Source organism: Heliangelus exortis, chromosome 1 (assembly GCF_036169615.1).
Source record: "Heliangelus exortis chromosome 1, bHelExo1.hap1, whole genome shotgun sequence".
In the NCBI taxonomy this organism is placed as follows: domain Eukaryota; kingdom Metazoa; phylum Chordata; class Aves; order Apodiformes; family Trochilidae; genus Heliangelus; species Heliangelus exortis.
Window position 1 is genome coordinate 147,136,496 of NC_092422.1, and position 15,247 is coordinate 147,151,742.

General features: G+C 43.3%; 1 protein-coding gene across 1 annotated transcript; it reads right to left on the reverse strand.

Moving 5' to 3' along the window:
- Positions 1–1,276: 1,276 nt before the first annotated feature.
- Positions 1,277–15,051, reverse strand: DESI1 (desumoylating isopeptidase 1). The gene is made up of 6 exons (XM_071732166.1): positions 14,755–15,051; positions 6,038–6,059; positions 5,023–5,092; positions 4,257–4,366; positions 3,290–3,412; positions 1,277–2,141 (listed from the first exon to the last, which is right to left on the reverse strand). The coding sequence occupies exons 1-6, from the start codon at positions 15,002–15,004 to the stop codon at positions 2,048–2,050; spliced, it is 669 nt and encodes a 222-aa protein (XP_071588267.1). The 5' UTR covers positions 15,005–15,051; the 3' UTR covers positions 1,277–2,047.
- Between the last annotated feature and the right edge of the window lie 196 nt (positions 15,052–15,247).

Consider the following 15,247-nt stretch of genomic DNA (forward strand, 5'->3'; position numbering starts at 1 on the left):
ATATGTACTAAACAGGAAAACTAAGCTTTGGCTTAGCAGAAAAAAACCCCCACCAATCCTTCCTTCAGAAGCACCAAAAAGGCATTAATAAATGATTTATTACAGCATGCTTTCTGCAAATGGGACATTTTGATTGGGAAATGTTGAAAGCTTTTGTATAAACCCATCTATACTAACTGCTACAGTTGTCCAGTCCATCAAATGAAATGCTTAAGGAGAAGTTGAGGGCACAAGCAGAGAATGACATGGGGAAAAAAAAAAAAAAAAAAAAAAAAAAAAAGATCTGGGCTGCAAGGGCCACTTCTGCACACCAAGAGCAGGTAAGCACAAAACTGCAAAATGGACTGACAGTGCTCTACTTCCACTCGTGCAGTGACTCCACAAGGTGCAAGGCAACAGATCATTTGACAGAGTTACTAAACTGCACTTCTCTGTTCCTGCCCTTCAAAAGTATAAACCATTACAGTCCACGCTGAGTAACAGTGTGAGAAACTGTTACTCAGAGAAACAACCTAACAGAGGAAAGACATCTCCTTTGTGTATACAAGGAAGTTTGAGATGCAGGACTGAACTTGCAGCAACATTTTTCACAACAAACCACTGGACAAAGGGCTATACATTTGCATAGATGCTTTTTCAGCAGCATCTGGGATGTGCAATCCCCATTTATGGAGCATCAGCAATGTTCTGGGGTTTGTCCCATGTCTTTCTTGTGTTCCTTCCTAAATCTAACTGCTACAAAAACGTTCAGCAAAACAGTGTATATACATGCAAGAAAAGAAATCAGTGCATCTATTCTCTCATTCCCACCATCTTTTTTCACTGAAAATAATTGCAAAGCTGTAAGAATATTAAACTAGAAGTTGCAGTATTGATACATTCTAATGTCAATCTAAGAACAGGACTGCTTCTGCATGTATCCCAATAAATGCAGTTGTTCCACAGAAAAGCTTAATTTTACTCTTCCTCATTTTCTTTGCATCTGGGGAAACCTCCCCCCTATTTCTCACAGCAGAGCCCTGTGATGTGCTTGACTGCTCTGGAAAGGACAGCAGCCTCAAAGCAAGCTGGAATTCCTACTGTGTCTGCAACTAGATACTGAAGGCAGAATTGATGAACCCTGTATTATTGTTGCGAAACCATTCCTGCCTTACTGTACTGTAACTCTGGCTTGGTAAGAAAACCACAAAAAACAGTTTTTATGCAAAGGTAAATAGTTAACAAAGTTCTGTCTATCTGCTGATTAGCTTACATGCAAGAAAAGGAAACATTTAACTTCATTTTACTTTCACCCAAAATTTATTTCCACCACTTCTTCGTGCAAGACTTTGTTCTTTCAGCTGTTTCTTTCCCCAAAACTCTTGGATCTAGCATTACAAGGTTCTTGGTAACCATCAGCTCCAGCCTCCCTCCCACACACAACTAGTCCCATTGAAAGTTTCAACTTCTGAGTGTGACAGTGACACACAGTTCAGCTTGATCACCTTTCCCACATGGCTGTGCCATTGCACATATTGTGACCAGATGAGTTCAGCTTTCTCCTGAGCAAATAACATGATGCCAATGAAATACACAGAAGACTAATCCTGGGACACCTTCACTTCCTAGATTACCAATACTTACTTCCTTTGTGTTTTTGCTACTGATCTCAGCAGATGCCCCCATAATACAGACAGTGACAAGAGAAAGAGATGCAAGCCTGCAAGGGATGGCTGAGACATCCACTTATTTACTCAAAACTGTGTAACTCGCCTTTGAATGCTCATGGAATGAATTCCCACTTACCAGCATGAGAGTTCCTTAGAAAGTATCAGCCTAGTCAGACAAGACAGCCTTTATAAATTAGTATAATACTATTAGAAATTATGGCAATCTTTTTGGTAGCATTGTCTTACATGCACCCTGATAAATCCTCTTCCCAGGAAATTTTAAAACTCATAATTTCTGTAGAGTTAATTATGATGGGAAATTATAAAATAGAAATCTGGTAGATTCAGGTTTAAAAAGGAAGAGGCCTGGTGAGGCTGGGCACACTGGGTCACTCCTGTTAGCTCTGTCCATTATGTCTGCTGAAGGTATTTCCTCCAGGTGGCTGGATCTGGATGGAGTCCAGGAGGGGCCTTAAAGCTTGTCCAAAGGGTCTGAGAAGGTAAAAAATAAACAATCTCAAAGAACTTACTTGATGGAGAATTTTTGCTGTTTACTACTGAAGTGCATTCACTTCCTAAAGTGCAATTAAACCAATATTGCAGAAGCAAATTTGAAGAACAGACTTCCACCACAACCTAAGCAAACTAATTTAACCTGTTAAAGAGAGCTTACTGTATAATAACTAAGAATATTAAACAATTTTATATAAGCTCATTCTGAGTCCTAAAATGTCCAGACTGCTAATGAGGTTATATTGTGTGAAACTGGCTTTTAGTAATATATTCTACTTAAGTGTGTGAACAAAATCCTTGTTATGCAATTGCAGTGCTCCATTAAATACTGCATCAATATTAAAGACCACTAGAGGAATAGCTCTAACTCCCTTACAAGACAATGGTTCAACACTCACAGAATAATTTCTGTTGCAATCTGTAGCACCTGGTTTATCTTTCAGTATGACTCACTCGTTAAGAGACTTTATCTGATTTTGAGAAATCTGAAGCAATAAAAGCTTAGGGTAGAAGACATGTGTCTCCCAAATAATGTGGTATACCACTGCTATGAGAAATAAGACCTAAATGATGCAACTCAAATCATCCCACTGGGATGCTCACTAGCTAAGATTAAAAAAAAAAAAAAAAAAAAAAGGCAACAGAAAAATAGTTGAGCTAAACCACCAAAGAGGAATTCTTTGTTTCCTCTTTTTCCTACCTGCTTTTTCCATCCAGTCCTAGCTTAAAGATGCAGGGTTAATTTTAAAATTACATCTCCCCTGTCCCTTCACTGACACCTTCACTGCAATTAGAGTGCTTTGAGGAAGAGAAGTGACCTTTAACAGATACTGGGTTTTTTAAGACAAAAAAACTCGCACCATTTTCTGAAACTGTCTATGCTTCTCTGGTCAGACATAAGAAACCATCACAAGACAAGTAGTTTAAGTTAAAGGCAGTAATGCCAGTGCCAGTCAGCACCTGTCATAGTGCTGTAAGTGTTAAAGTAAAGAAAAGAGCATCCTCTCCTTACTCTTCTGCTGATTTTCAAGAGACTGCAGGCAGAAACTGGTACCTTCGGCTCTGCCAAATGTTGAAGCATTAGCATGAAGCTACAGACTGCAGAAAAGAGAAGCACAAATACTTACGTAGCAAGAACTTCAGATGGAAGGTCAGTGATGTAGGAAGGGATTTTTCTTCCTGTCAAGAACTGTGCCACTTCATTACTGAAGGTGTTGCAGTTATGTTCAAAGAGGTTGTAAGACTCTCCTCTGTGTCACAGGAAAGGAAATGAAACATTAAAAAACCAGACTCAGCACTAAGTCTAACAAGCAGAAAAACAGACCACTAATGAGGAACATCTCCTTACCTTAGCACTTTTTTGCCCACAAAGAATTGTAAGGCAATTAGATAAAATACAGACATCAATTCACCCTCAAATTCAGTTGAATCAGGGTGGAAAATGACATCTCTCTGCATCACTGACTTTATACAATGTTTTTTTTTTTTTGGAGGGTGAGGTCAAGTCCTTCAATTAAAACCACATAAAGAATAAGGAAAAAAAATCACAGGAATTATTGACATGGAAATGTAGCAAGAACTCTAAATGTTACTGTTTCCTATTCTTGTCAGAAGTAGACCAGACTCCCTGGAAGTCAAGACCTTGCTTTTACTCATCTGGCAGCTTCACTACAACGCTTAACCTACAACTCATGGGGCAAAGCACTATTTATTGAAATATTTCATATAGTGCCTTCATTTTCCCTCCTGATTATCTCAAAGGTATTTCAGGCAGTAGCCCATTTATGAAAAAAAAGAAAACAACAAACCACCAAACCACCAAAACAAACAGCCAAAAAACATTGTGAAAGACTTGCTGGCAGAATGCTCTCCCAGCCTATCTTAAGATTGGTCTGCCAGAGGGTTGTCTAGCTGGTAGCTTCTTGTGTATTGTGCAACAGTTCCAGTTCTGTAATTGCAAAGTATCAAACAATACACTAACGAGACAAAGCTCTGTGAGCAGGATTGGTTTCATGATGCCTTCCTCCATTCTGCACCCCTTCCCCTGAAGGCCTATTTTGCTACACACATTCAGTGGTACAAACTGCCACTTACCGGAACATAGATTCCCCCAAAGAGGAAAGATATTCCAGAAAAATTTCTTCTGTGACTTCAGTGTTCCCCAGGTCAACAACTGTGTCCGGGGGGCCAAGAAGCGTCCCTCCCTGTAAAAATTAACAGCCAAAAACCAATGTTAAAGGAATAGACTGAATTATTTTGGAGGACTCTACTGATTAAAACTGTTGTGGCTTCTCTAGGCACAAAAGGAAGAACTTTTGGTATGTCTGTCAAATAAAAAGCCCTACTGGCCTTCCCTGTTCTGCACTCAGAGAATGAGAAGTGACATGCAACTTATATTTCAGGCTGTATACTTGGCTCTTTGCACTGAAAACTCTAAGCTATAGCAAAATCCTGCCTTACAATAATGGCATCAGTTTTGCCTCACAAAGAACAGAAAGGTCTGACAAAGCATCTTCTTGAAAAAAAAAAAAAAAAAGGATGCTTTGGGTTGCCAAGCCTGCATGATACCAGCTACAGAATTGATACAGAATTAGCAAAGAAGTCATTGACAATGCAGCTCCAGAAGTCCTGGATAGGCAGACTACCAGCAGAAGCAATCCCTAACCTGTATTTAGTTGGGCTTAAACCCACTGCCCATGCTCTATTTTCCTTAGACATCCTGGGCAACCATGGGAAGCAGCCCCATTTGTCTGAATTCAGACACCTCTTCCAGATCTTTTAAAGGGCAGTGACATGAGCAATTCTGATCAGGTAATCTTCTCACACACATTATCTTACCAGAAAAATAAGTTTAACTTACAGGTGCACAGCTGGAGATTCCTCCACTGCCATAGAAGAACTCATCCTTATGGACTATTATGGAGGTGTGCCTGCCACAGAGAACAAAAAAAATGGGTGAAATAAAGGAAATATTTAACCTAGCACATAAATCCCTGGTAAATTTATATGTTCAAAGGCATCGTGAAGTGAATAACTAAAAGAAAACGTCCATGTGCTTCTGTGAGTAGGAACAGGATCTGCTGGGACACGAGTGAATATGGAAGCAAAGATTATCAAATCTACTGTAGCTCTGTAAGCAGCTGAAAAAGAGCTCAGCTGGGTGCTCGAGCATGAAGGAACATAGGAAGAGAGTGCCTTCCACACCAGAATGAGATGCCCAACAGCCTCTTTCAGCTAAAAGATTGAGGGTGAAGTCACAGAGATAGAGACAGAGCAAGCCCTGCTACCACACTGAGGCCAGTGTATGTCTGATAGACACCAACAGAGAAGAGGGTCTGACAATCTGTGGAGGTAGTGGAATAGAGAAGAAAATGAATGGACAAGTATTTGTTTTAAGCTTGTTGCTTTTAAACAAGCTCTTGACAGGAGAAGCAGCAAACTGGGGGGTGTTTTGTAACTGAACGTAGCCACTGCTACATTCTTCTTACAAGCCAGAAGACCTGATTCTGTAATACCTTCTTCCCACCTACTCCCTTAATCTCATGTTTAGTCATGCCTGCAACTAGAAGACAAAGTGCCTGGGACAAGGACAACATCCTACTCCTGAAAAAGTGTACAAGTGAACTAAAACACAACTACTACCAACACTTTGTTTCATGGGGTCCACTGAGCTTTGAGTGGAGGAGCTTAAGCAGCACCTGACTACTGTACATCACCCTGCTGCCAGTCTGTATGCAGGAACAAAAAGTGCTGTGGTCTCTCTTCAGCACCAAGATGTCCCTAGGATCTGAAGCATACATAATCTCATATTGAAAATACTTCCTACATCACACAGTGTTCAACACACATTATGCAATTTAAATCCAGTCACTTACCAGATGCCATCCAGCTGTTTCCCTGTATGCAAAGAAAAGAAGAGTTATTAGCAACATATTTTCCAGATTTCAGCCTACTTTCTGTCATTCACTTAGGAACCATGCTTGCTATTACACTATGACAGTAATACCAAAGATTTCATCCCAGAACTTCTAAAGAAACAGAATGTTTAACTACTCTATCCACCCTAGTCCTGTACTTTTCCCCTCCTGCATGCAGAGGTGTCAATGCCATCCAATCCTGCCAGTGCTTACTTTTCTAGGGCTTATGCCTACAGACTAAGAAAAGAAACCTTTTCCTGCAACTGGAGTCAGGATCGGAAGAGATGAATTTTACCAATTTTATAACTGCAGTTATAAAATCAGTCAGCATAGAGTATTCACTTTTCTTTTTTAGTGACACAGGCCATTATGTCTACATACTATTCTCCTTTAAACTCAGCCTCAAAGCTGAGGTCCTTTTTAAAACAGTATTCAAGTGCCTGGTCCTAAGGTACTTGTCCCCTCCTACTCTCCTGCCACAGGTACTTTGGGCTGTGAGTGCCAAGACTGAATATACTACTTTGAAGAAGCCATAGTTCTTCATGAGTTCTTTCTCCAGGGTAAAACCAGCTTTCTGTCATTATCAGGCCTGGCTAAAGGAGAGGAACAAAACTTATGAGGACAATTTTTCAAGAATTCTGGGAAAAATGTTATGTGCAATCGCTACCATATTTTATCTGCTAAAGTCTGAAGCAAAATAGGCACAGAGGTAGATACCTGCTTCATACAAGGGTCACATAAGAGTGGAGGCAGAGAAAAGTCTGTTGTGACAATAGAGACATAAAACGAAGTGAGCACACAGAGTTTTAAAGTAGGTGGACTGATCTGTCACTACTATGAATCACAGCTAGGCAGCAAACATATTCACTGTCAACCCATTGCACAAAAACGTAGGCAGAGAGTAGGATGAGGGCCAAAAGATAGTAGCAATGATGAGAAAAACAGAGCAGTGTGTTGCAACATCTAAGAAACATTTGCTGCCCCTTTACTGTGTCCCATGCTACCCTGCTCCTCAGCCCTCCAGCCCTTGTTCCACACCTTCCCCATCCGAGCTTTTTCTTAGGGCTCTAGAGCTGCCAGAAACCTTCAGGCTCATCAGCAACACATGATGCAGGGCATCACACACTGCCCTAACTTTAGCAGCTGGTCTGTGACAGGATCTACCATTTGGATTTGTGTAATTAGCCTTCTGCATATCTGTTGACTATCTATTACACATTCGTTCACACTAAATCACCTTTTTCCACCAGAAACTTGAACTTTATCCTTGCGGGCAAAGAAACGAACTGTTTCAAAGGCAGCACACACTGGAATAGCATCTGTGCTTTTGTATGCTAAGTGGAAAAGAGAACACCTTAATATTTACTTTCACACACGTTTCCAGCAAATGATGAAAGGCACTCAGATTCTGTGTGCAATTGGAAAAGTTATAGCAGATGCTGGCAACTTCATGGGTGCTGCTGAGAACCTGCTCGAGCAATTACAACACCTACTTGACAAGATCATTGCTGCAAAAACTACCACACATTGGGCTGCTCTAGCAAGACTGCAGCCAGCAGCTCAGGGGAGGGGACTCTTTTGTCTCTGTTCACCACTTGTGAGACCACATCTGGAGTGCTGTGCCCATTTTTGGATGCCTCCAGCACAAAATACACTGACATACACTTGCTGTATTGAAGAGCACCTGAGATAAATGGTGTGCTCAAGAAAAAAAGGCCAAGAGTCCTTATTGCTGATTATGACTACTTAGTGAGTATAGAGAAAAGAGAACCTTGTTCTGCTCAGAGGTGCACAGTAAAAGGCAATAGGTGCTAGCTAGGCAATGGGAAATTCCCAACTCAGCAAGAGGAGAAAAACAAATTACCATGAAGGTGGTCAAACACTGGGGGCAGGGGTCCAGAAAGCATGTGGGATTTCCATCCTAGAAGATACACAGAACTGGGCTCAGGGCCCTGAAGAATATGCTCTTGCCCCATCTACCTTGAGCAAGACCTTCAGAAGTCCCTTTCCACCACCTGATTGTATGAATGAAACCCAGACCAAATTCAGGAAAGGACTTTGCATGACACTGCAGATCAAGCCTGAGGGGCTCCTCTCTGGCTGCTGCATACAAAATCCATGGCCAACAACAGGCAGGAACTGCTAGGGCAATAATAGAACAGGTCTTGGCAAGTAAAGCTGCCTGTCTTCACGAGGCTGATCTGTCTGAAGCTGCTCGGCCAGGTCAGTTTGTGCCAAGCACTGGTTTGACAATCTTAATGGAGCTGCTGACCTGCTGTTTTTGCTTGGCTCCTGTAAGACATTAACCAGGCTGTCGCTGTGGAAAACATGCCAGATCTGCAGCAGTGATGACAATAAGGTATCCATGGTAGCTCTCCAGCCTGCTGAAAACAAAATAAAATCCCATTCTGCCACTTGTGGACCGTGCTTGGTCAGAAGCCGTGCAAGCCTCTCCAGTGACACCACCATTGGGGAATCCTATGTCTAAGAAACCTGCCTTTACTGGCCACGTATGCACTAACCAGAGACATCCAAGACCAACAACTTTTGGTATGCTGCTGCAGTTTCCTGCACTGTAGAGCTGGTTGCTGTCATCTCAACTCCAAATTGACTGACAGAGGAACAAGTCAATGGCCTCCAGCTTTCAAGGAACTTGGGCAGCTCCTTTCCCACTGCTCAGCAAGAATCTCAGTGTTGTTTGTCTGCTGCATTAAGTAAGAGGTTTTGTACAGACCTTCACGGACACGGTCATCTTCCTCCTGAAGTTTTGTCTCTGTTGGTGATTTTCCTATGTGACTCCTATAATGACAAGTTTGAAAATGGTTTCAAACTTCAAGAGGGATGGTTTAGGCTAAACATTAGGAAGAAATTCTTTCCTGTGAGGGTGGTGAGATGCTGGAATAGGTTGCCCAAGGAAAATGTGGCAGCCTCATCCCCAGAAGCATTCAAGGCCAGACTGGATGGGGCCTTGGACAACCTGGTCTGGTGGGAGGTGTCCCTGCAGGGTGGTTGGAACTAGATGATGTTTAAGGTCTCTTCCAACCCAAACCATTGTATGATTCTATGACTCTTCTTTCCCTCTCTCAAACTTGGACACTGAAGAGAGGCAGTGACAGCTCACAACCACCTTTACTCCTAACAAGCTCACATAAAGCAATCAGCCTGTGATAAGGAGTTACATCTTGCCTTCTGATGGACATTGTCCACCATATACAAAACATGTTGCTTGCAGCCTCTGAAGGCTTGATATACACACACCAACACCAACACCAACAGTATGACCAAGGAAGGAATGGAACTGCTGTTTCCAAATCTAGCTGTCCGAGTGAGAGCATGAGCACAGCACTGCTAAGGCACAAGTTGTATCCAGGCCTTGCAGTGACACCAATTAAGCTGCTTCTGGCAGCACTGTCAAGCTTAAAAAACAACAGAAGGTCAAGCTTGCCAGGAAGCCTCCCCAAATAATGCTACAGAGCAGTAGAGCTTACATCCCATAGGCAATTGAGGGGCATAGAACTGACAGCAAATGCCATCGAGGATACTGGCAGACACCATTGCATCTCATGCTCTTCCCACAAGACCCCAAATTCCTGTGGCACATTGCAATGTAGGGAAAATTACATGCTGGTACTGCCACCAAAACAAACACACTTGTTCATAACCTGAAGCTGTCTATAAATACATAGGAAAGTGTGACTCCTCAATCATTTGTTTGATCTGCAAAAGCTGTTAAATTGCAGGTATTGCCCTTCACTCAGTATCTAGAGCAAAGCTAATCCAAATGATGCACATGTATATAATGCCAGAGACAAATGTCCCAATGGGATCTGTGGTTCATCCAGGTAAACCAGTAAGGGGAAACCAGTAAGATGCCTAGAGAGTTTAAATATTTCAAGGGACAGAGGGCTGTTGATCAGGAAAGAGTGTTGCAATTTCAGATGTACACAGTTAATTACACAACAATTAGTGCACATTGTCAAGTTACCAGGTATCAGGTGTCTCCTGGTAATTGCCTGTGTGCAAACTCAGCCTGAAGTAAACGTGAAGCAATTCAGCTTAATTTGATCTGATCCCATTAAGAGCTAATGTAAGTCAAGCTCCCTTGAGTTTGTGACAGACCACAAACCTGGACATGAAAGTTACTGTGCTGTATCTGTGAGAGTTTAGGGTGACAGCTCGTCAGTCTTTGGAAGTCTGATCACACACTTGATCTTTAAGTGCTTATATGGATCTTTCCTAAAAATATTCACTAGAACTCAGGAGGGGATGCCAGTTCAGCATAGATCTATGTGCTTAAGCATCTCAAAGATTCAAACTGTTTGAAAAAGGCAGGGTATCATCTGGCAAGCAAACAAGTTTGGTTTTTTTTTATTTGCAGTTTTCTTTACAACATTCCTAACTCAAATACTTTTATGGTGCTTACATGAACCAGAAACCTATGAGAAAAAGACAACATTCAAATTTATTAAACAATTTCTGGACTCTCAGCTTAGTCACAGGAATGTGAAGAATGAAATAGATTTGTTTGTTGTACAACTGATTCAGGAGACAGTCACTGTTAGGGTATGAGGACATTTTGAAAAAAGCAAGCCTGTATTAATTTTAGAATATAATCAGGATTACTTCCATGCTTGCATTTATCTGGAAGGCCAAGCAGAAGGGAGATAAGATGCTCACCAATCTATTTAAACATTTTTAAATCTTGAGGGCCACAAACCTTAGTTTATTCCTCTGCATTTTAAATATCCAATGAAAGTGGCACTTTAATATTAATCCAAATTACTAGGCTGAAGGAGAGAAGAGTTCCAAGACATGAAGGAATAAAACAAGGGGATGGGTGCTTAGTTTAGCCCATTCTGGGCTCAGGTCATCCATCCTTCAGCTCAAGAACAACACCCATCCCTGAGCTGTAAAGAAACAATAGGAACCTTGGTATATTTAACAATATATCTAATGGATACACAAGCCCCAAAAGATCCAAAGAGAACCCAAAAAAAGTAGTGAACTGGTCTCCTGTGGAACTGGAATCAACACAATTTGGTCAACCAACATGGGTATTTCTAGCAGTGCATTGCTTTGCATGCTACTGCAACTTCCTTAGGCCAATCCATCAAGATTCCTACCCTTTTTGACTGGAATATTTGCTGATTAGTCAAGCACTTTCTCCTGTGCTATCCAGTGCAACAACAAAATTAACGGAAAGGGAGGAGTCTGCTTCAGTTCCCTTCTCCTTGAGGTGCCCAGAGAGACCAAGAAGTAGGCTAGATTGGGGGAGGGCAATGCATTTGATTTTAATGAAATCCTGAGCAAATGCTCTAGAGCAAAGCTGATGGAATCTCACACTGAAGCAATTCACAGGTCTTCAGAACGGGTGAGGGGAGAGGCAGAGTAATGCACTGGGGCTGGGAGGGAAAAAAAAAAAAAAAAAAAAAAAAAAAAAAAAAAAAAAAAAAAGAACGCAGAAGGCACCTCCTTTTTGCAGTTGCCTTTTGCTACCATTTCTTCTGGGCCGTTGAGTCCCTACACCACCTAAAAATCTCAACCAATACATGCTCCCAGCCAGCCCTCAGTAAATTTATGCTACACTGAGCAAAGATGCTGTGATATACTAAGCTCCCACCCATTCTGTGAATCACATAAGCAATAATGTCACAGCACAGGAGAATTTCTAAGAGCTGCAAGACAGTTTTCTTTAATGCTATGATGCAACTGGATTTTAACCTTTCTTAAAGATTGCTCTGTCTTTGGATATTTACCTCAAAATAAGTGCTGCTACCTGAACTGCTCTTCTTCCCTCTTTATCCCCTACAGAATCAGGCAGATTATGTTTCCCATCTTGAAAACAGAAATATCATTCCATTCAAATTAATATTTATTATTATTAGATCATGCAGCTGGAAAGACAAATGTAATCTCACAGGCTGAGAATGGGGAAGGAAAGGGGAACAGTAACTGCAGAGAAGATGCATATAAAACAACAGCACACAAAAATTAAACACGCCACTTGTCATTTGAACTGCACTGTTTGGTTATGTATAGTTTAGAACAGAAATATTCACTGAAAAAAATGACAGAAAACTTGCATAAAAGTAAGAAGATCAATAGCAGTCTGGGTAGAATAAGAGTAAGCTTCCCAAGAAAAGTGAGGAGGTGCCCAAAGGGGCAGGACTAAACTCCTCTAAATCCTGCTCTGTACAGTGCTGTATAGCTCTGCCTTCCAGGTTCATAATTCCTTGACAACAGAAAGACCTGGAAATCACAGAACACAGAGCTGATACTGAAAAAGTTAGGAAAACAGTAGGGAGAGCTGATCCTTGAATGCTCTACTGACATAAGCCATAAGGCCTCTGAATCCTATTAGCACAATTAAAGATGCCATGTGATGATGCTCTCACAGTGATCAGCTGTGTTAGGAGGGATTCATCCCTCTCTGGGAAGGGGGACTTGAGCTTGTTTTCAAGCATGCTAGGAATTTATTTTAGTACAATTATCATACTTGTTTCTTCTTTCTAAAATACATATATTTCAACATAGGTAACGTCACCATTATCACTCGAAGCAAAAGCATTGTTTCAGTTGAACTTGGCACCTATAGAAAGCATACCAGAAATAGAGATGACACATATTTAGCACCAAAGCATCTAAGAAATCCTGTCCCTTTCAATTTCTGTGACTTTCCCTGATGACATACAGTTTATCAACATCACAGACAAAATAAATGGAAAAAGCCATAAACATCTGGACGTTGATGTATGGTACAGAGAAGCAGCAACAGCTTTCCCTGTTCTTCAAGGAAAAAAAAGTGTGTAAATGAGGCAAGAACAGTCCTCTCTCTGTCACTTTACTCTTGGGGTAGTTTCTAAAATAATCTGGAGGTATGAGAGAGCCAAGTGCAAATGCACAAAAGATACTGAACTTGAAGGAAAATATACTGAGGCAATGATTTGTTTTACGGACAGTCAAGTCTCTGGATCCACATAACCCCAACTATCCCACAGTCTGCATTGTCACTGTGACCACGCAGGCCTAGTTGGCCCAGTTCCAAAACACATCTGAGCTCAGCTAGTTACCTGGCAGTACCAGCAACCAGCACTTCCCACACTCCAGGGAGACATGTTCAGATACTTAAGTTTTCCTTTTCATTACTAAGACTTCTAGGTACTTAGCACCAAGACATATTTCAAGCACAAAGTTTTCAAATTGCTGTTTGGATTGCATAAAAAGCAGCAAAAATGAAGTTGAGCACCAAGTGGTTTTTATGTGCAAATTCAGAAAGCCACAAGAGTCTAAGATTGACTTTGTGGGTAAGACAACAGCTACAAGGCCTTCACTTTACCTATGTAAAGATCAGTACAGAGATATATATAGTGACAACTTACTTCTGCACAAGTCTTTGCATGGACCAACACTTTGAAGTAAGACTGATTAAAATCTGCTAAAGTCAAACACAGGTAAATCATGAACACATGAAATCTGTATCCTAAGATTTATAACTCTTAGCACAAGATAAAACATTGCTATCATGAACTAACAGTTCAGTTATTTCTGAAGGGGTTACAACAGGTGCAGCTCTGACCACACAAAGTTTTGAGGTTATCCAGCATGGTAAATACACATCTCCCAAGGTTATCACTGCTGCCTGGCTAACAGAGCACATCACATATGATCTCTACAATATTTTAATCTTTGCAAGCCTATTGTTGACACATATGAAGCCTCAAGCTAAGAATTACTTGGAATTTCATTTTAAGCATGCATGAAAGCACAGAATCTCCTCGTAGGAGAGATCAGCAAAGTGAATGTCAACAAACTGTAAAACAAGATTACTCAGAGCCATCTGTTCAGGCACTGAGCCTGTTGAGAAGTCTCATCTCCCACAGACTGCTGGTCTGGCACAGGCCATGGGCACAAAACTCTCTCATCATGTTTCTGCTTCACACTTCCAAAACTTGAAGCAAACCCTTTCCTTCTCATCCCCTGTCCAAGGTTCAGTCAGAAACACACATACAACAAATTTCTACAAACTCTCTGGAAGGAGCAGGTGGTTACCTGCGGGCCACAAGCCCTGCAAGGCCAAGTCCAGCCTCACCACAACATGGAGCCGCCTGAACTCCGTAACCTTGTAAACAGCAACAGGGCTCTCCTCCAGCTCAGCTTTTCTGCCAAGGCGTCACAGCAGCTGGGCTGTCGGATACTGGGCTTTCCCTCACCGCAGGGGCTAAGCAGCACTTCTCATCAGCCTTTGGTAAATAAGGCAGGCAAAGGGCAGGCGGGGGAAAGAAGCGGGATCCCCTTCACCTGGAGCTGCCGTACCGACAGAGCTCTCCCCGATGACCGTGGAGAGAGGGATGCTGCGCCTACACTTCGTTCCCCAGCACCGGGCCCCTAAGCCAGGCCCGCACACTCCCCAAGCCGTGCTTCAGCCGCCGGCTCCGCCGCACTCCGGTGCCCGCACCCTCAGGGAGCCCTTCCCCACCGGGCCGATCCTTCGGCAGAACCATACCGGGAAGGGAAAGCCACCCCGGGGCTGACGGGGGTGATTTCGGCCCCACTTCCCGGGGCGGCGAGGCCGGCCGCAGCGGCCGTGGGGGGGGAGGGGTAACAGGAGTTCCCGAGATGGGGCGGCGGCGGGAGGGGCGGGCGGGGCGGTGCCGGTGGTCCCGCCGTGCTCTTACCCAGCATGAGGGGGCTAAGGCGCCGGGCCATGCCCTTGGACAGGTCGTACACATAGAGCTTCACAGGGTGCAGGGCCAGAGGCTCCTCCATGAGGGTTGGGGCACGGCCGCCGGGCGGCACCCGGAGCCCTGGCAGGCAGCCGCCAGGCGCCGGGAAGCGGTGGGGGAAGGGGAGAGGGCAACGCCGGTCCCGCGGCACCGGCCGTGAGGTGACAAGCGGAACGGAAAGGGGGACGTTGCCTCTGCGCATGCGCGGCAGGCGGCAGCCGGCCCGACTGCGCCGTTATGCAGCGCGGCGGTTCCGGGCGGGGGGTGGGGGTGGCCGAGGAGGCGGAGCTACGGGCGGTGGGCGGGGACGGGGAGGTCCCGCTGCCATTGGCTGAGGTTTGGCTCCTCCTCCGCCCTCTTTGCCGTCTCCAGCCAATCCGCGTGGAGGGAAGGAGAGTCTTCCGGAAGGAGGGGCAAAGCGCCGCGCGATCCCTCTCTTCTTATT

Excerpts from the sequence above, each read along its gene's own strand:
- DESI1 (XM_071732166.1), bottom strand. The coding sequence starts at position 15,004 with ATGCGCAGAGGCAACGTCCCCCTTTCCGTTCCGCTTGTCACCTCACGG. Across the intron at positions 3,413-4,256 it reads TTGGGGGAATCTATGTTCCG|AGGAGAGTCTTACAACCTCT; the intron begins GTAAGTGGCAGT and ends CCTGTGACACAG. Across the intron at positions 2,142-3,289 it reads CCATCTGAAGTTCTTGCTAC|ACCCTTTGGACAAGCTTTAA; the intron begins GTAAGTATTTGT and ends TTACCTTCTCAG.